This window comes from Schistocerca gregaria, chromosome X, assembly GCF_023897955.1.
Source record: "Schistocerca gregaria isolate iqSchGreg1 chromosome X, iqSchGreg1.2, whole genome shotgun sequence".
NCBI lineage: Eukaryota > Metazoa > Arthropoda > Insecta > Orthoptera > Acrididae > Schistocerca > Schistocerca gregaria.
In genome coordinates this window covers 829,823,064-829,847,601 of record NC_064931.1, presented here as the reverse complement: position 1 = coordinate 829,847,601, position 24,538 = coordinate 829,823,064, and the positions used below count along the sequence as shown (strand labels likewise).

General features: G+C 38.1%; 1 protein-coding gene across 1 annotated transcript in view; it reads right to left on the bottom strand.

Moving 5' to 3' along the window:
• The window catches only part of LOC126299332 (uncharacterized), a 793,355-nt gene that overhangs the window by 582,803 nt on the left and 186,014 nt on the right, over nucleotides 1-24,538 (bottom strand). The window contains exons 11-12 of the mRNA XM_049991162.1: nucleotides 13,309-13,528; nucleotides 3,684-3,814 (exon numbers count right to left, since the gene is read on the bottom strand). Of these exons, the coding sequence (XP_049847119.1) occupies nucleotides 3,684-3,814; nucleotides 13,309-13,528 (351 nt within the window). The remainder of the gene's footprint in view (nucleotides 1-3,683; nucleotides 3,815-13,308; nucleotides 13,529-24,538) is intronic.

Genomic DNA, 24,538 nt, shown 5'->3' with positions numbered 1-24,538 from the left:
ACCATTGCAATGACTCAACAATTGTTCGGTGGCCAGAGCATGAGCCATATGTGTGTGTTTCAGTGGCATGCTCAATTCAGGGCCGGCTGTACAGACAACGAAGATAATGCTCACACTGGAAGGCCTGTCGTGCGGGTCGATTCCGAACCATTCAAGACCTTGCAGATAAAGTGAGTATTGGTTATGGAATGAATGTTGACCGATGAACTGGGCATGCATCGTGTGACTGCAAAATTTGTGCCAAGCATCTTGACTGCAGATCAGAAGGCACAGCATGTTTAAGTGTGCACAGACCTTCATCAGACCACATTTAATGATCCAGCCTGCTTGTTACGGATTATCACTGGCAACAAGAGCTGTATTTATGGTTATGACCCAGAGACAAAGCAATTATTGTCCCAGTGGAAGAGCTCAGGCTCTCCAAGACCCAAAAAAGTGAGACAGGTGAAGAGCAAAGTGAAGAGCATGATCATCATTTTCTTTGATACCAAGGGAATTGTGCACAAAGAATTTGTCCCACCCAACCAAACAGTGAATTCTGCATACTACTGTGACGTTTTGTGATGGCTCTGTGAAAACAGGCAGCAACAATGGCCCAAACTTTGGCATCAAGGCAACTGGCTGCTGCATCACGACAACAAGCCCTGTTACATGTCCTTGCTCACCAGAAGCTTTTTGGGAAAAAACAACATGGCAGTTGTACCCCACCCACCATATTTGGCACCTTGTGACTTCATGCTATTCCCAAAACTAAAACTCAAGTTGAAAGGCCATCAGTTCGATACTCTAGAGAGGAGTCAAGAAGCATCACCACACCCTCAAAGAATAGAACTTACTGAAAATGTTTTACCAGTGGCAGAAGTGCTGGGACCAGTGTGTACATGCGGATGGGAACTACGTCTAGGGTGATGGTGACAGTTAGTTCATAGGTAAGGTTTTCAACAAATGGCAGCACCAGTCCCAAAAAGTTTTGGATAGCACCTCATACATGATGAGATATGCTTTTTTGAGAAAGACTTGTAGTACATATTAGTATGCTGTCTTTTTATATATAAATAGATATATAAATAAGTGTTTGTACTTTAAAATGGCCTAAGGCTGAAAATTGGACTGTATAACAACAAAAGGAAAATTATTATACACAAATGGTGGCAGCATCATTCAAAAAATGTGCCATGACTGTGACTCCAGCCAAAATAAAAATTAGCTTCTCATGTTCGTGTGGCAAGTCCCACCCCACAGTACTACTCCATAAGACAAGAAAGGGTACACTACTCCAATATATACAGTCCTTAGGGTTTCAGAATTAATGTATGGTAATAATCGTAATAATCTCCTTAATACACATCGACTGAAGGTAACACCCCCCCCCCCCCCCTCCCCCCGTATCCCCACACACATGGTCAACGTCAACTTGCTATTTCCAAAAATTTACATTCCAAACTGGTTTCATCAATCACCATATTTTTGGCTATGTGGAGCACTCGGTTTAAGGTGAATAATATTTTTTTTCTGTGTTTACTCTTTAGTTATCTCTTTCAGAGTAAGTACTAGCCATTCCAGTAAAGTTTTGAATCTCTTCAATTTGGCTGGGCTCATAGTCTGCAAAACAGACACAGCATGTGCCACTGGCATACATAGTGATCAAATGCTTATTATCTAGAGAGGCTGGAAATCATTTACATAAAGCGTATAAATAGGAATGGAACTAAACTGGAGCCCTGAGAAACAGCAAACTGTACATTTCTTATTCTTGACCACTTCCTCTCCCATATTTCTCCATTATCATAGATAACTTCGGTAAACAGTTGTCTACCTTTTAAACATGTTTCCAGCAATTGCTTGAGTTTTCCAGTGACACAACTCAATACAATTTTTGATAAGAGCTTGTCATGATGTACGCCATCAAAAGTTTTTAAGAGTTCTAGGAATACTCCTGGGAATTTGCATTTATTTTTTCAAGTACTTAATGAACAAACTGTACTGCTGTTGACATGGTACTTTGAACTCTTCTCAAACCATGATGGCAATGACTTACTATGTCAGCATTGTTGTAATGTTCCAAGATACATTTTAACATTATGTTCTCAATCAGTTTGCTCAATGTTGAGATTAGGGAAATGGGTCTGTAGTTATGAACATTGTTTCTTTCTCATTTTTTGCGTAAGAGTTTGACTACAGCTAGTTTCAAGTTGTCAGGGACTACACCACCTTTTAGAACACAATTGCTTATACAAACCAATGGTTTCACTACGTGATGTTTGCATTTATTCAATAAATATGGAAAATGTTCATCCAGTTCTGCAGATATTTTCTTTCTGAGGCAATCAATAAGCTGCAGAATGTAATCTGTGCTTGCTGCAGGTAGTGTGCTACAGTTCTGTTTGTCAATCCACTCAGATGTATGCTACACTCCAGATCTGTGCAGACATTATTCTCAAAAGTTTCTATAAACTAATAATTAAAAAATGTTGCTAACTAAAAGATGTTTCTGAATACATTTTTCAGTAAGATTCTGGTATGATACTCATAGTACCTTTGACAGTCAAATGAGCTGCATTTAGTATTCTCTATCTATAGCCTTGTGCTGTGTTTTACACACTATGTGCAGTAGTCACTGCTGTAGAAAGTTCTTTAGGAATGCTGTATATCATGGAGAACCCTTCTCATTATTGACTGTTATGCTAGGTATAAATTTATTCAGTGTTTGGACAACTATTCTTCTAGCACAATGTTTAGTGAGCACAATGTAGGAAAAGGTAAAAAGTTAACATAAATCAATAATAAACATCACTGACATTCTTCTGCACACAGTTAAAATATAATGCATGTTACTGTAAATTCTGAGGCCCAAGATCTGCGCTGGATAACATACAAACCTTCTTCCACTATCCTGAGCTCAATATCCCATTCACAAGCTGATGGCTGTGGCCAAAATACCATTGCACACAAAATAAAAATATCCAATCAGGAAAAATTGTCTGTGATTATATGGTTGTCTGTACAAAATTATCAACTTTTTAACTGTTTATTTTGGTATTAGGATGACATGTAAAAATTATTGTGTAAATGGTCATGGATGGATAAACTAACAAAACAACAAAGGGAAGCTAATGCTCATTGAAAAATTGCTTAAATACATACACTCACAAAGATAAATCACACTATAGTTGGAAATTTGTTTCGTTTTATACCACATTATTTCATGTCATTACTTCATTTACTTTCTGCTAACTACCTATCATATTTTTCCACGATTTTATTCAGTTGCTTCTAAGAATACTGATAGTGATATACTGCTAAATTCTATCCTACTTTCTGTACTCACTTTATCTGTTTATTACTCTCTTAAGCATTTATTCTTTTCCTCCAGTTCCAAATACTCCCCACTCACCCACTGATCAACTTCCACATTGTTATAATTTTTGGCTCATTATGCAATAGGCTACATCTAACAACTATTTCTGGTTTTTTATCTGTCTACATTCATCAATACGAAATTTTCTTTGTATCCATTTTCATATATTGTTAACATCTCACTGACTTAATTACTCTAGGACCACAGACAGAAAGAAACTATCCAGTGTTATCTATTTAAAACATAATTATTGTGTTCAGTTGTATGTAACAAAAATTACCTTCTAAATAAATATTTTCTGGCTATTAACAGACCCCCAAATTACCTGTATGTTTCAATGGCAGATACTCTCAGTTCCATTGGTAGTTCTTCATTTTCTAAGCAGTTATGCAAAACAGATGATAAGTTTGCATTAGTCACACCAATGTTCCCAAGTGTTTTAAGAGCAACTATCACCTGAAAAATTCAAATCTGTTAATCATCTTTAAACATTTTTACATGCAATCAGTGTCCTCCAATGAAGTAATTACATATGCATCAATAAGTATATGAAAATAATTCAAGATAGTTACACTGCACAATTAAGTAAATGACAATAACAATAAATAATTAGATGATACATTACTTACAACAGACACAATTAGGAGAATGACTAATACAATTAATAATTATACACATAGGCATTAGAGATTTGCCCCTCCTTTCTAACTTTCAACAACCATCACCTCTTTTCCTCTCTGATGAAGAAACTACCAGTTCAGAAACTATGTATAGATCTTCCTACTTTTAAATGTATTTATCAGCAGTAGTTGGGAGTTTCACCCCCTGAAAATAAGTTTTGCCATCCATCATGTCTAATAGTGGTTTTAGTTTCCTCAAGTGAATTTTCCTTTTAAAACAAACAAAAGTCAGTTAATATATAAGCATCCATTGTTGGTAGCAAGAAAATAGGAACTATATCTTTTTCTGAAATGAATTGTAACAGTGAACATCCAGCTTTCAGATATGCATTCCACCAGTTACAGGGAGGTTTTCCACTTAACAGTCGTTTAGAAGAGGAGTTTTGATATAATGGATCCCCAGATAATTTAGTGTACAATGTTCATGAATGCATAACCAGACTTCCTGTGAAAACTGACTTGGCTGAAATGCCATATTTCTGAAAAACCTAGAATGCTTGTGACTTTCATATAAGAACTCCAGGGATATTTACTTAATCTGACAGTGTTTCCTGTAATGTTGTCATATATACATCCAAACTGGAATGATTTTGAAGATCTTCAGTAGGTGTAGTCTTTGTAGCTGCATTATAATTTAGCTTTTAAATCTATGAAGATTTTTTTCTTATGAAACATTAATAGGCATTGCAAGAAGGTATGGACTGGGCTTACAATTTTGGAACAACTTTTCTTATCTTAGACTGCAATATTTCCCACTCAACAAATCCAACAGTTAGTAAATCATCTTGTACAATGTGAAAATATACGCTAATGGAATCCATGTTGGAAACAGTCTATATTACTATATGTATAATATGAAATTTGAGATCAATATTTTTGGTAAAATACAAGGAAGTATGTACATTACTGTAGTTGAAAGGCAATTTGTTGAAAAAAATTTATATAAATAAGTCAAATGACAGTATCCACAAAAATCAATGCAAGGGTTCAAAATCACGATGTAAACAAAAAATGAGTGCCAGTTTTTATTCCAGAAATTTGCAAAGTTGTAGTAAAGGCACGCAGTCTGAATTACATGCAACCAAATGAGAATTACAATTCTGCATCAATAAAATATACAGGTTGTCCCCAGAGAAATGGACAATATTGAGGGATATGATGGGAATGAAGCAAAATAGCCTATTAAAGATGTGCTCCAAAATGTACACATAAAGAGCTATGAGCACTTCTTCATCCTCCAGTAGAAGAGATCTGTTTCCAAGTACCAAAGATGAATATGGGCTCACAGCTCTTAATATATGAATTTTAGAGGCCATGTCTAAAAGCCCTCCTTTGCTTTGAATGATCATTCCTGTCAAATCCTTCATGAGACACCCTCTATAGGCAAGGAAATTCTACAGTAAAACAATACATACAAATCTAGGAATTTAACTATATCTTAAGTCTCCTAAGTTCTCATAACCTCCCTGGCCTCAGTCTTCCTTAGTTCCTGTCCTTCACCCACCTATCCCCTTCCCGGCTCCCACTCCAGCAGCACACAGCCTTCTATTCCACCAATGCACTCTCTAGTCTCTCTCTCTCTCTCTCACTCTCTCTCTCTCACTCTCTCACTCTCTCACTCTCACTCTCTCACTCTCACTCTCTCACTCTCACTCTCTCACTCTCACTCTCTCACTCTCTCACTCTCACTCTCACTCTCTCTCTCTCACTCTCTCTCTCTCTCTCACTCTCACTCTCTCTCACTCTCACTCTCTCTCACTCTCACTCTCACTCTCTCTCACTCTCACTCTCTCTCTCTCTCTCACTCTCTCTCTCACTCTCTCACTCTCCCCCTCCCCCCCCCCCCCCCCCCACACACACACCTTCCTCAACTTCTCTCCTTTCCTGATTCCCCCCCTCCTCCTCCTCCCTCCTGACTGACCTCATGATTGAACATAGCTGTCCTACCCTGTCCTCATGACTTCCCCACTTCCCCGCATGGTCTCCCAAGCAGCACTTTATCATCCCCCACCTCTACCCTGTTATCCCTTCTCATCCTCGCCCCAGCCTCTCCCTTACCCCCAACACACAGATTGCTACTCCCTTCACACATAGTTACTTGCAGTCTGGCCTCTGTGTCCAGAGACTGTGGTCATGTTTGTGTGAGTTGTGCTTGCATGAATGTGCACATGTTGTCTACTTAAGAAGAAGAGCTTTGGCATAATCAGTCTTATTAGTGTTCCTGTCTGCAACGCAATAGCTCCTCTATATGACAAGTAGCAGTCTGTTCTTTTTATAATACTGTGTCAAGAAACTTGGTTCAAATGCTCATCAGATTATTTTGATGTAAGTTATCTGAAGTTTCCCTAAATAATTGGAAGTAAATTCCAGAATAGTTCCATCAACAAAGTTGAGACTAATTCACTGTTCCAGCTTTGTGTAACTGTGATACTGGTCCTTTCATAATTACCTTTAAATTGGTATTTAGTTAAAGTCTGACTATCTTTCATTAACTTTTGAGCTCCCCAATGCGTTTTACTCAAAAATTCATCTTTTAATGCACTTTACTCAAAAGAATGATTTTCCTGCCACTCAAATAAGTGTCTGAATCATCTGCTTTGCATAGTTTTGATCATTTAAGAGAATAAAATTGTGATCACTGATCTTGTTTCATTAGTAAGTGACTTAGTCCAGCTTTATATACTTGTAGCACACACATCCATTTAAAGGTGCCCAATTTGTGTTTAATAAGTAATTATACACAAAAAAGATCGCTATGTTTTGCACAGTTAAAGCTCATACCTTTCCTTTATCTACATAGGTGTTGAAGTACTGAAGTTTGTTTGTAAATTTAAGTAATTTACAATCTTTTGTCACTTTCAATAGACCATGAAAAGTGAAGGAATCTGGTAAAAGGTGTCAGTTATTTCACTGAAACGTTTTTCAGTTTTAGACAAAATACAGCCTGAACTCTCCCTAAAACTATATAGTTTTACCTGTAATGAAGAATAAAATGTGATACCTTGTCTGTTATGTCAGCCATACAAACTATAGTAATACTGTTCTTATGTTGTCATTGGTCACCATTTCACTTGTGCTAATGATCCAGAAAAATTACTTCTTCTACCAATGTCAGGCAGTGGTGCAAATGATTAAAATATATAATTTGCTACACCAATTCATGTGCAGAAAATGAACCAAAATCCACAAAATCTCATTTCTCCCAACAAATTTTTCAACCATTCTACTAATATTCCTATAATGTGAGGGCACACATGTAGTCTACCAACTGACCTTCAAACAGATGCAAATTTCAATCAACATACTATATCAACTTGACCCACCAAGATGCCAAGTCCAATTACTGTCGACTATGCTACCAAATACAACAGGAACCTGAGCACTTGTTTCAATACTTGTGGCATTCAGAACCTCCATTAGCACCAGTGGTTCCAAACTTCAAACTTGCAGACTAGTACTAAGCACTTTCTACTCATCCCTTCTTACATTACATTAGCTTTCTGTACTTTGCCCCTCCATTTCTTCTCAACTGTCCACCTTTCTTTTCTATTTCTGTTTTGTCATCCTCCCTGCCCCCCTCTATCTCACTTTCTCCCATCCCCATTCTCCCTCATCAGTTTTTGTCTCCAAATCTGTGCTGAATGGAGCTGAAATATGTCATGATTCTGTAAATTAATCTTACATTTTGTTTCAGAAAAAGTTTGTAATTCTATATTGTATTTGTGGGTTGCATGAGAAAAACAATGAGACAGTAATCGACAGCACTACAATATGAAGAACATAATGATAATTGCCAAAAACTAGGTAAACTGAAGTAATCAAAAAAGTATAGAAGAAGAAAAGTACTGTTAGTGCAAATTTTATTTTTATTTATTTATTTATTTTTTGAAAATTTATCGTTATCTTTGTTAATATGGAGGACAACAGGGAGGTTGATGTAAATGATCAGAATGGTGTAAATGTTAGTGGGAAGCAGTGTCTTAGACGATATTTTGCAAGAAGCAGGTAATTGCTTAAGTAAGATGTGCATCAGTGTTGTAAGCATGTCAGTATAATTATGACGTGGTGTACAATAAAGGCTCTGAAACGAAATGTTTGTATTGATCATTCATGGTGTAAAAACCATGTTACAGTTGACAACATGAGCTTGTGGCAGCAGCAGATATAAAGCAAATGGATGAGTACACCCTACAAAATTATAAGCTTTGTTAATATTTAATTTCACATGCAGTGAATTTTGCGGTGTGCATTGCAGCTGTAGTGGTTATAAAGCTAAGTACTGACAAGCTTATTTGTGCACTGCTATACAGTTATTAAATTTAATAATTTTCAGAGGTGTTTCATGCTGTTTGTGGCAAAATAACGATTTAACAAACTTTTGGAATCGTTCGCTCACTGTGTTTTTTAGAGTTTTCTGTGCATTGAAGTCGTTTAGTAAATATCTTGCTTCAGTTTTCAAGTGATGTTTCTTATTGTTTCTAGTAAAATATTTGAGTAAAATTTTCATTTAGTGTTTTAACTTCATTTAGTGTTCCAGTGGCCATTTGAATTTTTTGGTTTTAGATAATAACTTTGTGAAGTTTTGTTGGTATTGGTATTAGCTGTGGTGTAGTAGTATTAATACCAGTAGTTACTTTCTTAGTAGGCAGAGAATTTTGAGACCATTATTGTTAGTTCTATAAATAGTGCTACTGGTGTAACTGAACTTTTACAGACATATAGCTTTTTTCAGTAACTGTAAAATTTACCATGAGTGAGAAGTGTGGGCTCTGTCGTAGGTTTGTGAGTAGTGGGTTGCAGTGCGGGATTTGTTCAAAGTATTTTCACTGGGGGAATGCAGTGGGGAAGCCAATGGTCATTTTGGTGAGATCCCTTCCTGGGAATGCAGAATCTGTAGTAGAAATAAGTTGACAGAGGAGCAGGAGAGTAAGATCTGTGCCCTGCAGGAGCAGTTACAATGCACAAAGGAGGAACTCAATAGCGTGAAGGGTGGTGGAGAATGGGAACTGGCAGTTGGCAAGAAGGCAGCTAGGAAGAGGAGGTATTCCGACAGTTTTACTTTTCATGTATGCAATAGATTTGACCAATTGTCAGAGTTGAGTGGAGAGGAGCCTCATGTAGCTGTAGATGTAGGGAACATGCATCAGTCCTCAGCAATAAGGGGGCTTAGATTAGTTTCAAAGTCTAGCAGAAAGGAGAAGGTTCTGCTGCTAGGTAGTTCTCATGGTAGAGGTGTGGGCCAGGAGTTGCAGGAAGTGTTGGGGCGTGAGTACCAGGTCACCAGCATTGTGAAGCCTAGTGCAGGGCTGGCTCAAGTGACTGACAGCATAGGGGAGTTATGTAGGAATTGTATGGACGAGGATCAGGTAGTGATAGTGAGTGAAGCAGGGAACAGTCTTGATAGGGACGGGAATTTGGTGTAGGTGGTGACCTAGTAAAGATAGCTACTCAAACTGGTGGCACTAATGTGCATTTCGTGCAACTGTTTCAGCATCATTATTGGCCTCACCTTAATGTGGCTGTTACGCACATTAACATGGGGCTGGGGAGAGTGCTGATGGCAGAGGGCATGGGTCACATCCCCGTGGTGCCAGTTGGGTCTATCAGTAGATCTGGTTTCACTAGGCATGGCCTGCACCTCAATAGGTATGGGAAGGGGAGGCTGGCTAAGCTTATAGGTCACAGTGGTGGTGGTGGGGTCACTCATGGAAAAATTCCTGTAGTAGTTGGTGTCAGAGCTGCACATTTTTTAGATTGAAGTCAGCTGATAGGTATACTTGCTTAAAGGAAGTCCCTCTAACTAAGGGCTCACCTTCCAAGGATGTAATGTTTCCAAGTAGAGAAGGAATTAGCATATTTCATCCAAATATAAGAGGTATTAGAGATAAAGTTAGTGAACTGCTTATAGATGTTGACTGAAATTATTGGTATATCAGAGCATCACTTAAATAATTTGACAATTCAGAGGCTTCCTTTACAAGGATACAGATTAGATGGCTGTTTCTCAAGGAGCTCCTTGTGGGGTGGGGCAGTGGCTATGTACATAAAAAACAGTATTCCATTTGAGTCAATAGACGTATCACGACACCGCAATGAAGAGATATTTGAATAATGTGCAGGGGCAGTTGAATTTAGTGAAATTAAACTTCTAATTGTTGTTGTTTATAGGTCCCCTAACTTCAACTTCAGAGCATTTCTGCTCAAGCTAGAGGGTTCTTGATTCACTTTGTAGGAAGTACAATAAACTAGTTATATGTGGTGACTTCAATATAAATTTTGTATGTGATGGTGCAAGAAAAATGTTGTTGGCAGATCTCCTAAATTCATATGATCTGATGCAGATTGTGGTTTTTTTTCCAACTAGAGTGCAAGGGAACAATACTGCAGCCATAGACAATATTTTTATTCATTCTTCATTACTAGATGGGCATTTTGTTAGTAAAAGTGTGAGTGACCTTTGAGACAATGATGCACAAATTTTAACACTAAAAGGCTTTTGTACTAAAAAAAATGTCATATTTAATTACAAACTATGTAGGAAAGTTAATCCAACAGCAATAGAGTTTTTTAAACCTTGTCAAGGAACAAGAGTGACAGGATGTTTATAGTGCCGATAACATATGTGATAAATACAATGCTTTCCTTAACACATTTCTTATGCTCTTTCAGATTTGCTTTTCATTGGAACATTCCAAATGGGATACTAGCAGTAATAGGCAGCCCGGGTGGCTGACTAGTGGGATAAGGATATCTTGCAGAACAATGTGGGAATTACATCAAAATGTTAGAAGTAGTCACAATCAAGCTACAGTAGCCCATTATAAACAGTATTGTAAGGTGCTTAAAAATGTTATTAGGAAGACAAATAGTGTGTGGTATGCAAATAGAATAGCTAATTCACAGGATAAAATTAAAACCATATGGTCAGTTGTGAAGGAAGTGTCTGGTCAGCAGCACAAGGTCAACAATATAAAGTCAGTTCAGAGTAAAAAAATATATCTTTTACTGATAAATCAGATATATGTACAGTATTTAACAATCATTTTCTGAGCATTGCTGGTGGATTACATAAAATTTTAGTTTCTACAGGAAATCATGTAACTTTCTTGGCAAATGCCTTTCCGTGATTGATGTCTGAAATACTCCTCTGTGATACAGACAAGAGAAAGATTGAGTAAATAATTAAATCATTGAAGACTAAGGACTCTCATGGTTATGATGGAGTGACTAGCAGAATATTAAAGTATTGTCCTGCATATATTAGCCCTGTATTTAGCCATTTTTGTAATTTTTCCTTTAGGAATGGTCAGTTCCCTGAGCGATTAAGGTACTCATTAGTAAAGCCACTTTAAAAAAAAGGGAGAAAGGGATAATGTAGATAATTTTTGACCTATTTCTGCTGGCCGGTGTGACCAAGCAGTTCTAGGCGCTTCAGTGTGGACCCGTGCAACCGCTACAGTTGCAGGTTCGAATCCTGCCTTGGGCAAGGATGTGTGTGATGTCCTTAAATTAGTTAGGTTTAAGTAGTTCTAAGTTCTAGGAGACTGATGACCTCAGACGTTAAGTCTCGTAGTGCCCAGAGCCATTTGAAGCATTTGAAGACATATTTCTATGCCATCAGTGTTTGCAAAGATTGTTGAAAAGGCTGTGCATGTAATGATAATTGATCATTTTATATCACATGATTTGCTATCAAATGTGCAGTTCAGCTTTAGAAGTCGTTTAACAACTGAAAATGCTATATTCTCTTTTCTCTGTGAGGTACTGGATAGGCTAAACATAAGGTTTTGAACACTTGGCATATTTTTTGATTTAACTAAGGCATTTGAGTGTGTTGATCACAAAATATTGCTCCAGAAGTGGGACCATTACAGAATACGGGGAGTAGCTCACAATTGGTTCACCTCTTACTCTAGCAACAGGCAGTAAAATGTCATTATTCACAATGTTGATAATGGCTGTGATTTGGGGTCTGAGTGGGTTACTGTCAAGTGGGGGGTGCCCAGGGATCAGTGCTAGGGCCACTCCTGATCCTTATTTGTACAAATGATATGCCCTCCAGTATTATGGGTAATTCTAAAAAATTTCTGTTTGCTGATGACAATAGCTTGGTAGTAAAGGATGTTGTTTGCAACATAGGCTCAGTTGGAAATAGTGCAGTAGATGACTTAAGTTAATGGCTTGTAGAAAATAGACTAATGCTAAATCACAGTAAGACTCAGTTTTTTACAGTTTCTAACACACAATTCAATAAAACCTGACGTTTTAATTTCACAGAATGAGCATATGATAAGTGAAACTGAACAGTTCAAATTTCTAGGTGTTCAGATAGATAGTAAGCTGTCTAGGAAAGCCCACATTCAGGATGTTGTTGAAAGACTTAATACTGCCATTTTTACTATTCGAACGGTACCAGAAGTGAGTGATCATTCGACATGAAAATTAGTCTACTTTGATTTTCATTCACTTATGTCATATGCTATTATATTTTAGGGTAACTCTTCCCATTCTAAAAGGATATTTTTGGCTCAGAAATGGGTGGTTCGGGCAATAAGTGGTGTAAGTTCACGAACCTCTTGTCGACTCCTGTTCACGAGTCTGGGTATTTTGACATTGTCCTCTCAGTATATTTATATTACTTACTGACATTTCTTGTTAACAATATTAGCTTATTCCCAAAAATAAGCAGCTTTCACTCAGTTAATACTCGGCAGAAATGAAACCTGCAATTGGATTGGACTTCCTTAACTCTTTGTGCAGAAAGGTGTGCAGTATACTGCTGCATCCATTTTCAATAAGCTACCACTTAAAAATAAATTTAAAAATCTTGGCAGTAATCCACACGCTTTCAAATCAAAACTGAAGGGTTTCCTCATGGGTCACTCCTTCTATTCTGTTGACGAGTTCCTTGAAAAATTAAGCTAATTTTTACTGTATTGTTGATTGCGCTTACTTAAACTAATGGACTGGCTTTTTCTGGCTTCATGAACATTTATTTTTATCTGTTATTACTTTTATGTTGTAATTTCATGTACTGACACATTCCATGACTCTGGAGATTTGCTCAATTTGGTCCTACTTAACTTGACAAGTAAATAAAATAAAAATAAATCTAATATTCTATTCTTTATATCTGTGTATTATTACACCAATAAATTGCTATTTTTCCAGCATCTTGTTAACTCAAAATGTATGTTGTATAGTAACTCATATGATGTGTGTATGAAAATGAATATTTAACATCATACATGACAATTCCTCACACTTTACCTGAGAGTATGGAATCTTGTTATTTCTTGTATTTTGACAACCACTTAGCACCAGTTCTTGTAGGTGTGAGACAGTGGCCTGTACTTGAGTAGCATTTTCACAACCACTATTCTTCTTGCAGTATGTATGAACCACAGATGATAAACTGAGCAATGCTTCAGTATTGGATGTCTCACTTGATAATAATGGAGACATAATAGTAATTGTTTCAAGACTGGGTCTGAAATTAACATTTTTAATTATTATTTGGATAAGTCACCGTTTTTTAAAATACATTTACAACTGAAATCTGGAAACGTTCAAAGGAAATAAGATAAAAATGTTTATACATGTATCTCTGTTTTGAGATCTTTATTTCTTCACAGCTTTTCCCATTTATACTGTAGTTTCTCACAAACATTCTAAAGATTTTACACAGCAGCTAAGTTACTAATTACATAACTTAAGCCAGCATGTTAGCATTTAATAATTATTGTCTTTTGGTCATGTATGCTTTAACTTTCATAAATCTGCTCATAATTGTATTAATGTGAAATATGCAATATTTTTCACCCATAAACAATAATCATCTTGGAGACGGGTTTGCACTGTTTTAAACTCTCATAATTCTGGTGGATGTCATACTGAATGTTGAGGAACACATTAGTGCAGTGTCTGCTGCTACAATTGAGAGATGGGTATGTAGTAGACACAACCTACACTTAAATAAGAGAGGGGAAAAAATAGGTCACCTGAGCTTTCGCAGAAAATGTGTGAGGGGCCACCATCACATAACGCAAGATCCAAGCTTCTTGTCTGCTTCAAAGATTCAGGGAACTCTGAAGAAATAGATGTCCTTTGCCTATCTGAGAACCACATTGCCTGAATCTGAGATATAGATAACAATGCAACCCAATTAACCTCAGTTTATTCATCCAAATACAAATGAACTACAAACATAGGAGTTGATACAAGTAGGATTCCAGTAGGTGGCACAGCAGCTGAGTCGCCATGTGTGCAAGTTCTGTGACCCACTGCTGGCAGCCTCTTGTGGCTGGCCCAGGCAGGTGCCATTGACAGATGATTCGAAGTGTTGCCCACTGGCAACCTGGTGCCACAGCATGAATCCAGGTATTGCAAACAGGGTTATAGCAGACACATACACAGAGTTACAGAAGTTAAATCTAACATGAACCCCCTCCCCCCCATTAACCATGGAACATTGCTGTTATTGGGGAGGCATGTATGCATGCATGCATCAGCTGCATCAGCGATACTGACAGCCGTACTGCAGGTGCAACCACAATGGATGGGTATCTGTTGATAGGCCAGACAAATGTGTGGTTCCTGAAGAGGGGCAGCAGCCTTTCCAGTAGTTGATGGGGCAACAGTCTGGATGATTGGCTGATCTGTCCTTGTAACATTAACCAAAACAGCCTTGCTGTGATGGTACTGTCAACAGCTGAAAGCAAAGGGAAACTACAGCCACAATTTTTTCCAAGGATATGCAGCTTTACTGTATGGTTAAACGATGGTGGTGTCCTCTTGGGTAAAATATTCCAGAGGTAAAATAATTCCCCATTTGGATCTCTGGGTGGGAACTACTCAGGAGGACATCGTTATCAGGAGAAAGAAAACCAGTGTCTTACGAATCAGAGCGTGGAATGTCAGATCCCTTATTCAGGCATGTGGGTTAGAAAAGCAAGACTTCTGGTCAGATGAATACAGAGTTACAAATACAAAATCAAATAGTAGGTTTAATATTGAATGAAAAAATAGGAATGCAGGTAAGCTACTATGAACAGCATAGTGAACACATTATTGTAGCCAAGTTAGACATGAAGCCCATGCCTACCACAGTACTACAAGTTTATATGCCAACTAGCTCTGCAGATTATGAAGAGATTGAAAAAATGTGCGAAGAGGGAAAAGAAATTATTCAGATACTGAAGGGAGACAAAAATTTAATAGTCATGGGAGACTGGACTTTGACAGTAGAAGAGAAGGAAAAGTAGTGGGTTCACGTGGAATGGGGCTAAGGAATGAAAGAGAAAGCTGTCTGGTAGAATTCTGCACAGAGCATAACTTAATGGTAGCCAAACACTTGGTTTAAGAATCATGAAAGAAGGTTATATATGTGGAAGAGACCTGGAGACACTGGAAGCTTTCAGATAATTTACATAATGGTAAGGCAGGGATTTAAGTACCAGGTTTTAAATTGTAAGACATTTCCAGGGGCAGATGTGGACTCTGACCACAATCTGTTGGTTATGAGCTGCAGAATAAAACTGAAGAAACTACAAAAAGGTGGGAATTTAAGGAGATGGGACCTGGATAAACTGAAAGAACAACAGTTTGTAGAGAGTTACAGAGAGAGCATTAGAGAACAGTTGACAAATACGGGGAGAAAGACATACAGTAGAAGAAGAATGGGTAGCTCTGAGAGATGAAATAATGGAGGCAGAAGAGGATCAAGTAGGTAAAAAGATGAAGGCTAGCAGAAATCCTTGGGTAACATAAGAGATATTTAATTTAATTGATGAAAGGAGAAAATATAAAAATGCAGTAAATGAAACAGGCAAAAAGGATTACAAACTTCTCAAAAATGAGACCGACAGGAAGTGCAAAATGGCTAAGCAGGGACGGCTAGAGGACAAATGTAAGGATGTAGAAGCTTATCTCACTAGGGATAAGATAGATACTGCCTCCAGGAAAATTAAAGTGACCTTTGGAGATAAGAGAACCACTTGTATGAACATCAAGAGCTCAGATGGAAACCCAGTTCTAAGCAAAGAAGGGAAAGCAGAAAGGTGGAAGGAGTATATAGAGGGTTTATACAAGGGTGATGTACTTGAGGGCAATATTATGGAAATGGAAGAGGACATAGGTGAAGGTGAAATGGGAGGTATGATATTGCATCAAGAGCACATCAAAATAAAACCCTGGGAGTAGACAACATTCTGTTAGAGCTACTGATAGCACTGGGAGAGCCAGCCATGACAAAACTCTTCCATCTGGTGAGCAAGATGTAAGAGACAGGCGGAATACCTTCAGATTTCAAGAAGAATATAATAATTCCAATCCCAAAGAAAGCAGGTGTTAGCAGGTGTGAAAATTACTGAACTATCAGTGGAATAAGTCACGGTTGCAAATACTAACATGAATTCCTTACAGAGGAAAGGAAAAACTGGTAGAAGTTGACCTCATTTTGGATTCCATGGAAATGCTGGAACAAGTCAGGCAATACTGACCCTACAACTTGCCTTAGAAGGCAGATTAAGGAAAGGCAAACCTACCTTTCTAGCATTTGTAAACTAAGAAAAGCTTTTCACAATATTGACTGGAATACTCTCTTTCAAATTCTGAAGGTGGCAGAGGTGAAATACAGGGAGAAAAAAGCTATTTGCAATTTGTACAGAAACCAGATGGCAGTTATACAAGAAAAACAACGTGAAAGAGAACCAGTGGTTGGGAAGAGAAAGAGACAGGGTTATAGCCTATACCCATCGTTACTCAATCTGTATATTGAGCAAGCAGTAAAGGAAACAAAATAAAAATTTGGAGTAGGAATTAAAATTCATGGAGGATAAATAAAACCTTTGAGGTTTGCCAATGACATTGTAATTCTGTCAGAGACAGTAAAGGACCTGGAAGAGCTGTTGAATGCAATGGACAGTGTCTTGAAAGGAGGATATTAGATGAATATCAACAAAAGCAAAACGGGAATAATGGAATGTAATAGTATTAAATCGAGTGATGCTGAGGGAATTAGTTTAGGAAATGAAACGCTTAAAGTAGTAGATGAGTTTTGCTATTTGGGGAGCAAAATAACTCATAATGGCCAAAGTAGAGAGGATATAAAATTTTGACTGGCAATGGCAAGGAAAGCGTTTCTGAAGAAGAGAACTTGTTAACATCAAGTGTAGATTTAAGCGCCAGGAAGTCTTTTCTGAAAGCATTTGTATGGAGTGTAGCCCCGTATGGAAGTAAAACATGGGTGATAAGTAGTTTAGACAAGAAGAGAATAGAAGGTTTTGAAATGTGGTGCTACAGAAGAATGCTGAAGATTAGATGAGTAGATTACATAACTAATGAGGAAGTACTGAACAGAATTGGGGTGAAGAGAAATTTGTGGCACAACTTGACTAGGAATGTAGGTTGCAATAAGTACTTGGAAATGAAGAAGCTTGTGCAGGATAGAGTAGCTTGGAAAACTGCATCAACCCAGTCTCTGGACTGAAGACTACAACAGCAACAACAACAACAACAACAACTAATATAGAAAAAAGACGAGTTGTTACATATATTACAACAAAATGCAAATTCAAAAACATTGAAAGGTGTTTCTCATTGCAGCAAGATATTCTCATGAAATTTAAATCACTGATTTTCTCCTCTGCATTCGAAAATATTTTGTTGATGCTGACCTACATAGGGAGAAACAATCATCACAAAAAATAAGAGAAATAAGAGGTCACATGCAAAGATATAGGTGTTCATTTTTTCCACATGCTATTTGAGAGTGGAATAACAGACAATTACTGTGAATGTGGTTTAACAAACCCTCTGTCAGGCACTTAAAAGTGATTTGCACAGTAGTGATGTAGATGTAGTAAATATATTTAACAATCATTTCTTAAATATGGTAAGTATAGGGATAAACAGTTCAAGAGGAAAGTCACAGTAGTATGTTGAAAAAGTACTTCTCATAAAATTCAGTCCTATCAATGTGTCACCAACATCTCATTCTGAAATTAATAAAATTACTTATTCTCTTGAAAATAAAATCTCTTCTGGTTTTGATGGTGTTTCCAATACAGTATCACAGATTTGTTCCCACATAAGAAGCCCAGTCCTTTCTAAAATATGTAATACATCACTGTCTCAAGGCATTTTGCCAGAGAGACTGAAATATGCCATTGTTAAACCACTCTTTAATAAAAGTGATAAGGGAGATGTCAATAACTTCTGACTTGTTTCACTACTGACATCATTTTCCAAATTTGTTGAGAAGGTAATGTATTCAAGAATAGTATTCCATCTCAGCAGCAATAATTTCCTCAGTAAATCACAGTTTGAATTTCAGAAGAGTTGGTCTACGGATAATGCCACTTACATGTTCACTCAGCAACTTTTACAAGCATTAAATAACAAAGTGGCACCTATGGGTATTTTCTGTGACCTGTATAATGCATTTGAATGTGTGAATCACAATATTCTCCTAGATAAACTGAAGTTTATGGAATTAATAGTATAGTCTTCCAATGGATAATGCCATAGCTAACCAAAAGAATCCAGAAAGCTGAACTTTGTAACTCAGCCAGTGTAAGTATAGAGAGAAATCATGTAAAGAGTTCCTCATAGCTCAATCTTAGGTATGCTATTGTTCCTCATATATGTAAATGATATTCTGTCTAATATACAACAAGCAGAGTTAGTTCCTTTTGGGGATTACAGTAGTATTTTAATCAATCCAATGTGACGCATATACACTCCTGGAAATTGAAATAAGAACACCGTGAATGCATTGTCCCAGGAAGGGGAAACTTTATTGACACATTCCTGGGGTCAGATACATCACATGATCACACTGACAGAATCACAGGCACATAGACACAGGCAACAGAGCATGCACAATGTCGGCACTAGTACAGTGTATATCCACCTTTCGCAGCAATGCAGGCTGCTATTCTCCCATGGAGACGATCGTAGAGATGCTGGATGTAGTCCTGTGGAACGGCTTGCTATGCCATTTCCACCTGGCGCCTCAGTTGGACCAGCGTTCGTGCTGGATGTGCAGACCGCGTGAGACGACGCTTCATCCAGTCCCAAACATGCTCAATGGGGGACAGATCCGGAGATCTTGCTGGCCAGGGTAGTTGACTTACACCTTCTAGAGCACCTTGGGTGGCACGGGATACATGCGGACGTGCATTGTCCTGTTGGAACAGCAAGTTCCCTTGCCGGTCTAGGAATGGTAGAACGATGGGTTCGATGACGGTTTGGATGTACCGTGCACTATTCAGTGTCCCCTGACGATCACCAGAGGTGTACGGCCAGTGTAGGAGATCGCTCCCCACACCATGATGCCGGGTGTTGGCCCTGTGTGCCTCGGTCGTATGCAGTCCTGATTGTGGCGCTCACCTGCACGGCGCCAAACACGCATACGACCATTACTGGCACCAAGGCAGAAGCGGCTCTCATCGCTGAAGACGACACGTCTCCATTCGTCCCTCCATTCACGCCTGTCGCGACACCACTGGAGGTGGGCTGCACGATGTTGGGGCGTGAGCGGAAGACGGCCTAACGGTGTGCGGGACCGTAGCCCAGCTTCATGGAGACGGTTGCGAATGGTCCTCGCCGATACCCCAGGAGCAACAGTGTCCCTAATTTGCTGGGAAGTGGCGGTGCGGTCCCCTACGGCACTGCGTAGGATCCTACGGTCTTGGCGTGCACCCGTGCGTCGCTGCGGGCCGGTCCCAGGTCGACGGGCATGTGCACCTTCCGCCGACCACTGGCGACAACATGACGTACTGTGGAGACCTCACGCCCCACGTGTTGAGCAATTCGGCGGTACGTCCACCCGGCCTCCCGCATGCCCACTATACGCCCTCGCTCAAAGTCCGTCAACTGCACATACGGTTCACGTCCACGCTGTCGCGGCATGCTACCAGTGTTAAAGACTGCGATGGAGCTCCGTATGCCACGGCAAACTGGCTGACACTGACGGCGGCGGTGCACAAATGCTGCGCAGCTAGCGCCATTCGACGGCCAACACCGCGGTTCCTGGTGTGTCCGCTGTGCTGTGCGTGTGATCATTGCTTGTACAGCCCTCTCGCAGTGTCCAGAGCAAGTATGGTGGGTCTGACACACCGGTGTCAATGTGTTCTTTTTTCCATTTCCAGGAGTGTAGATTATCTTAAGACTGCAAACCAAAATCATAATCAGGCCGGACCTTCATTGAAACACCTTAAAGAGGTATGTCAAGACGAAGTTATCAAAATTGTCAAAGAAATGAAAAATTCACATAGTACAGATATTTATGATATGTCAAACAATTTACTGAAAGAAGTAATACCTTACATTGCAGCACCATTAACATATTCTATAAACTTGTGTCTTAGAGAAGGGGTCTTTCCTGATTCTCTCAAACTATCCAAGGTGACTCCAATCTTTAAGAAGGGAAGCAAAGCTGAGCCTGCTAACTACAGGCCAATTTCACTAATTCCAACACTAGCCAAAGTCTTTGAAGGCATAATGTATCAGCAGATCTATGAGTACCTAGAACTAAACGATATGCTGAGTACACCACAGTTTGGTTACAGGAAAGAAAGGTCAACCATACATGCCATAAACTCTTAGTGAGTGACATTTTAGCAGCATTTGAGGACCAGGCTCACATACAGGTAATCTTATGTGACCTGAGCAAGGCCATTGACTGTGTTGACCACTCTGTTTTACTATCTAAACTCGAATATTATGGAATATGTGGCAAAAGTTTAAAACTCGTCAAATCATACCTTAATAATAGGAAGCAAGTGGTAAGCTCAGGAAGTAATGTGTCAAACACACTTGAGGTTCAACACGGAGTGCCACAGGGATCTAAATTAGGACCACTTCTATTCCTCATACATATAAATGACCTACCGGCAAATATTAATGTAAAGACACATATGTATGCAGATGATACAACTCTGCTGTCTGTAAACCATGATTTTGATAAACTTGTAAGCAGTATGAATTTGGCAAAAGAAAATGCAACATCATGGTTTAATGCAAATAGGCTACTATTAAATGAGACAAAGACCCAGAACATGTGGTTCAGTCTATCAAAGACTACAAAAATAGAAAAACAAAGTGCAAAAGTTTTAGGTATAATCCTGGACAACAAACTAACATGGGACTCTCATGCAGAACACATAGCAGTTAGGCTGTCAAGAGTTATATACCTGTTGAAGAGGCTGATGTTCTGTGTGACATCGGAATATGTAAGGACAGCATACTTTGCTTTTTTTTTCAGTCTGTTTTAAGGTATGGGCTAACGCTCTGGGGAAATAGCAAAAAAATAAATGAAATTTTGGTGATCCAGAAGAAAGCAATCAGAGTAATAGCAAAGGTAGATAATAGGACACATTGTAAACCATTGTTCATTAAATATAGAATTTTAACAGTTATTAATCTATATATTCTTGATAGTGTTAACTTCATACTTGCGGAACTACCTAATTTAAGTGTAATGAATCAAAGACATGACTACAATACAAGAAACTGTACTTCTCTGATCTTGCCACAGAATAGATTAGCAAAAACAAACAATAGCCATACGTACATGTCAATTAAAATATATAACAAACTGTACAAATATGCCACAAGCATGCCAATCAAATTATTTAAGGAAAAGCTACACAGCTTCTTGTTAATGAACCCACTCTATTCAATAGAAGAATTTTTAGAAATACCCAATATCAACTTAAGTTAAATGTGTTAAATATATTTAATAAAAATATTAGGTTAAGTAAACTGACGAAGTCTATTGCATGTAATAATGCTGAATGACCAATAAAGAATCTGAATCTGAATCTGAATCATAAAAATAACAGACGAAATGGTAAACTATGTTTATACTGTCATTGACTGGTTTTCTGCAAATGGTCTCAGTCTCATTTTTCAAATGACACAACATACTCAGTTCTGCATATCTAGAAGTTATACACTAAATATGAGTATATGACACAGTGAGCAAATAATAAGTAGCTCAACCATGTTTACACTCAGAATCATTGCAAATATTGGGGACAGGAAGACAGTAAGTTGACTATTTTCCATATTTTTATTCAATGTTCTAGGATAAATATTCTTTAAAAAAGGAAGTCTTTGTTGCTCAAAAATGTGTTGCAAGAAAAATATGTTGTACTCAGCCATCATCCTGTACACATCTGAGTAAGGCCTTGAAGGCTTTGGACATTGTGACTACTGACATTATGAGGGGGTACACACACACACACACACACACACACACACACACACACACACACACACACACACACACACACACACACACACACACACAAAACCAACAGAATAACTTTGCTGTGGGCAGGGCTTCTGTAGTACACATTTCGGCCACTAGGTATGTATAGCGCAACTCATTGGCAGTTCAGTGCTGCCTGTGTTATCAACATGGCTTGTTCTGTTCATCTGCAGTGATTGTTTTTGCTAGCATTGTTTTGTTCTTGTTTTGTTTTTTTATGATACCAAGTTTAAGTGAACAAAGTGCACCTGTGAAATTTTGTTTTCTACCCAATAAAAATACTGCTCAAACTGTTTTACTGTTGAGAACAGTTTACCAAAATGATTCTTTGGGAAAAACTCAAGTGTAGGAGTGGAATGCTTGATTTAAAAATGGTGACACATTGACTGATGACAAACCTCATTTTGGACAGCCATCAACTGCCCAAATTGACAAATATGTTGAAAAGGTTCAAGAGTTTGCACTCACAGACCATCAAAGAACCACTGATCAACTGTCAGAGATTAGTGGGTTATCCTGGAGCATAGGTCAGTGAATTTTAATGGACGATTTGGGAATGAAGATGGTTGCTGCCAAGTTTATTCCTCAGTTTCTGACTGGCAATCAAAAGGTACATCAAGTTGAAACATGTTGTCTTTAGATTAGATTAGTTTTTTGTTCCATAGATTCGTGTTGAGGAGATCCTCGTGGATGTGGAACATGTCACTTTTTTTTCTTTTTTTTTTTAAAAAAAGCTGAAATAACAATACTAATAGTGTAAATATATACAACTCATCATTTGTTTCTATTAAAAAATTCGTCAATGGAGTAGGAGTTGCCCACTAGTAAGTCTTTCAGGCTCCTTTTAAACTGATCTCTATTTGCAACAACATTTTTTATGTTTGCTGGCAAATTATTGAAGATGAGTGTTCCTGAGTAGTAGACCCCTTTTTGAACTAAAGTAAGTGCTTTTAAGTCCTTGTGCAGATCATTTTTGTTCCTGCTATTGTATGTATGAACTGAGCTGTTTGTTGGAAAAAGAGATATATTATTTAGGACAAATTTCATTAAGGAGTAAATATACTGAGAGGCAGTAGTTAGTATACCCAGTTCTTCGAAGAGGTTTCTACAAGACGTCCGTGATTTTACTCCACAAATAATATGTATTACCTGCTTTTGGACTCTGAAAACTTTTGTTTGACTTGAAGAGTTACCCCAAAATATTATACCATATGACATTATGGAATGAAAGTAGGCAAAGTATGCAAGCTTTTTCCCTTTTATGTCTCCTATGTCTGCTAACACTCGAATTGCAAATACAGATTTGTTAAGGCGTTTCTGCAGTTCTGTGGTGTACTCCTCCCAACTGAATTTATTATCAAGTTGTAATCCCAGGAATTTAAGAGTGTCAAACTCTTCTATCTGCTCTTCTTCGTACTTTATGCATATGCTGGGTGGAAACCTCTTAAAGGGTTCTGAATTGCGTATAGTGAGTCTTTTTGAAGTTTAATGTCAGTGAGTTGTCTTTAAACCATTTATTAATATCCATGAAAATATCATTAGCAGATCTTTCTAGAACTACACTCGACATACTATTTATTGCAGTACTTGTGTCATCTGCAAACAAAACGAACTCTGCTTCTGGCAGTGCAACTGATGAGAGATCATTAATGTAGACAAGAAAAAGCAATGGCCCTAAGATGGATCCTTGTGGGACACCACATGTAATTTCTTCCCATTCTGATGATGACTGATGACTTATGACTTAATTCACTAGTCCCTTGCGCTGTCACCCTTTGTTTCCTGTTAGTGAGGTATGACTTGAACCATTTTGCAGCACTGCCCGTGACACCATAGAATTCTAATTTATTTAAAAGGATGTTGTGGTTTACACAATCGAATGGCTTTGACAAATCACAGAAAATATCTGCTGCTTGTAACTTGTTATTTAATGAATTAAGTACATTTTCACTGTAGGTGTAAATAGCCTTTTCGATATCAGAATCCTTCAAAAATCCAAACTCTGTTCTTGATAATATGTTATTTGTGGTCAGATGGTTGAGAAGCTGCCTGTACATTACTTTTTCTAAAATTTTTGAGAATGCTGGCAAAAGTGAAATTGGTCTGTAGTTTGATGGAATCTCTTTATCCCCTTTCTTGAATAGAGGCTTAACATCTGCATATTTTGAAACAACAGCTTGAAACTGATCCAGATTTTCTGTCAAAGGTCTGTGCAATATT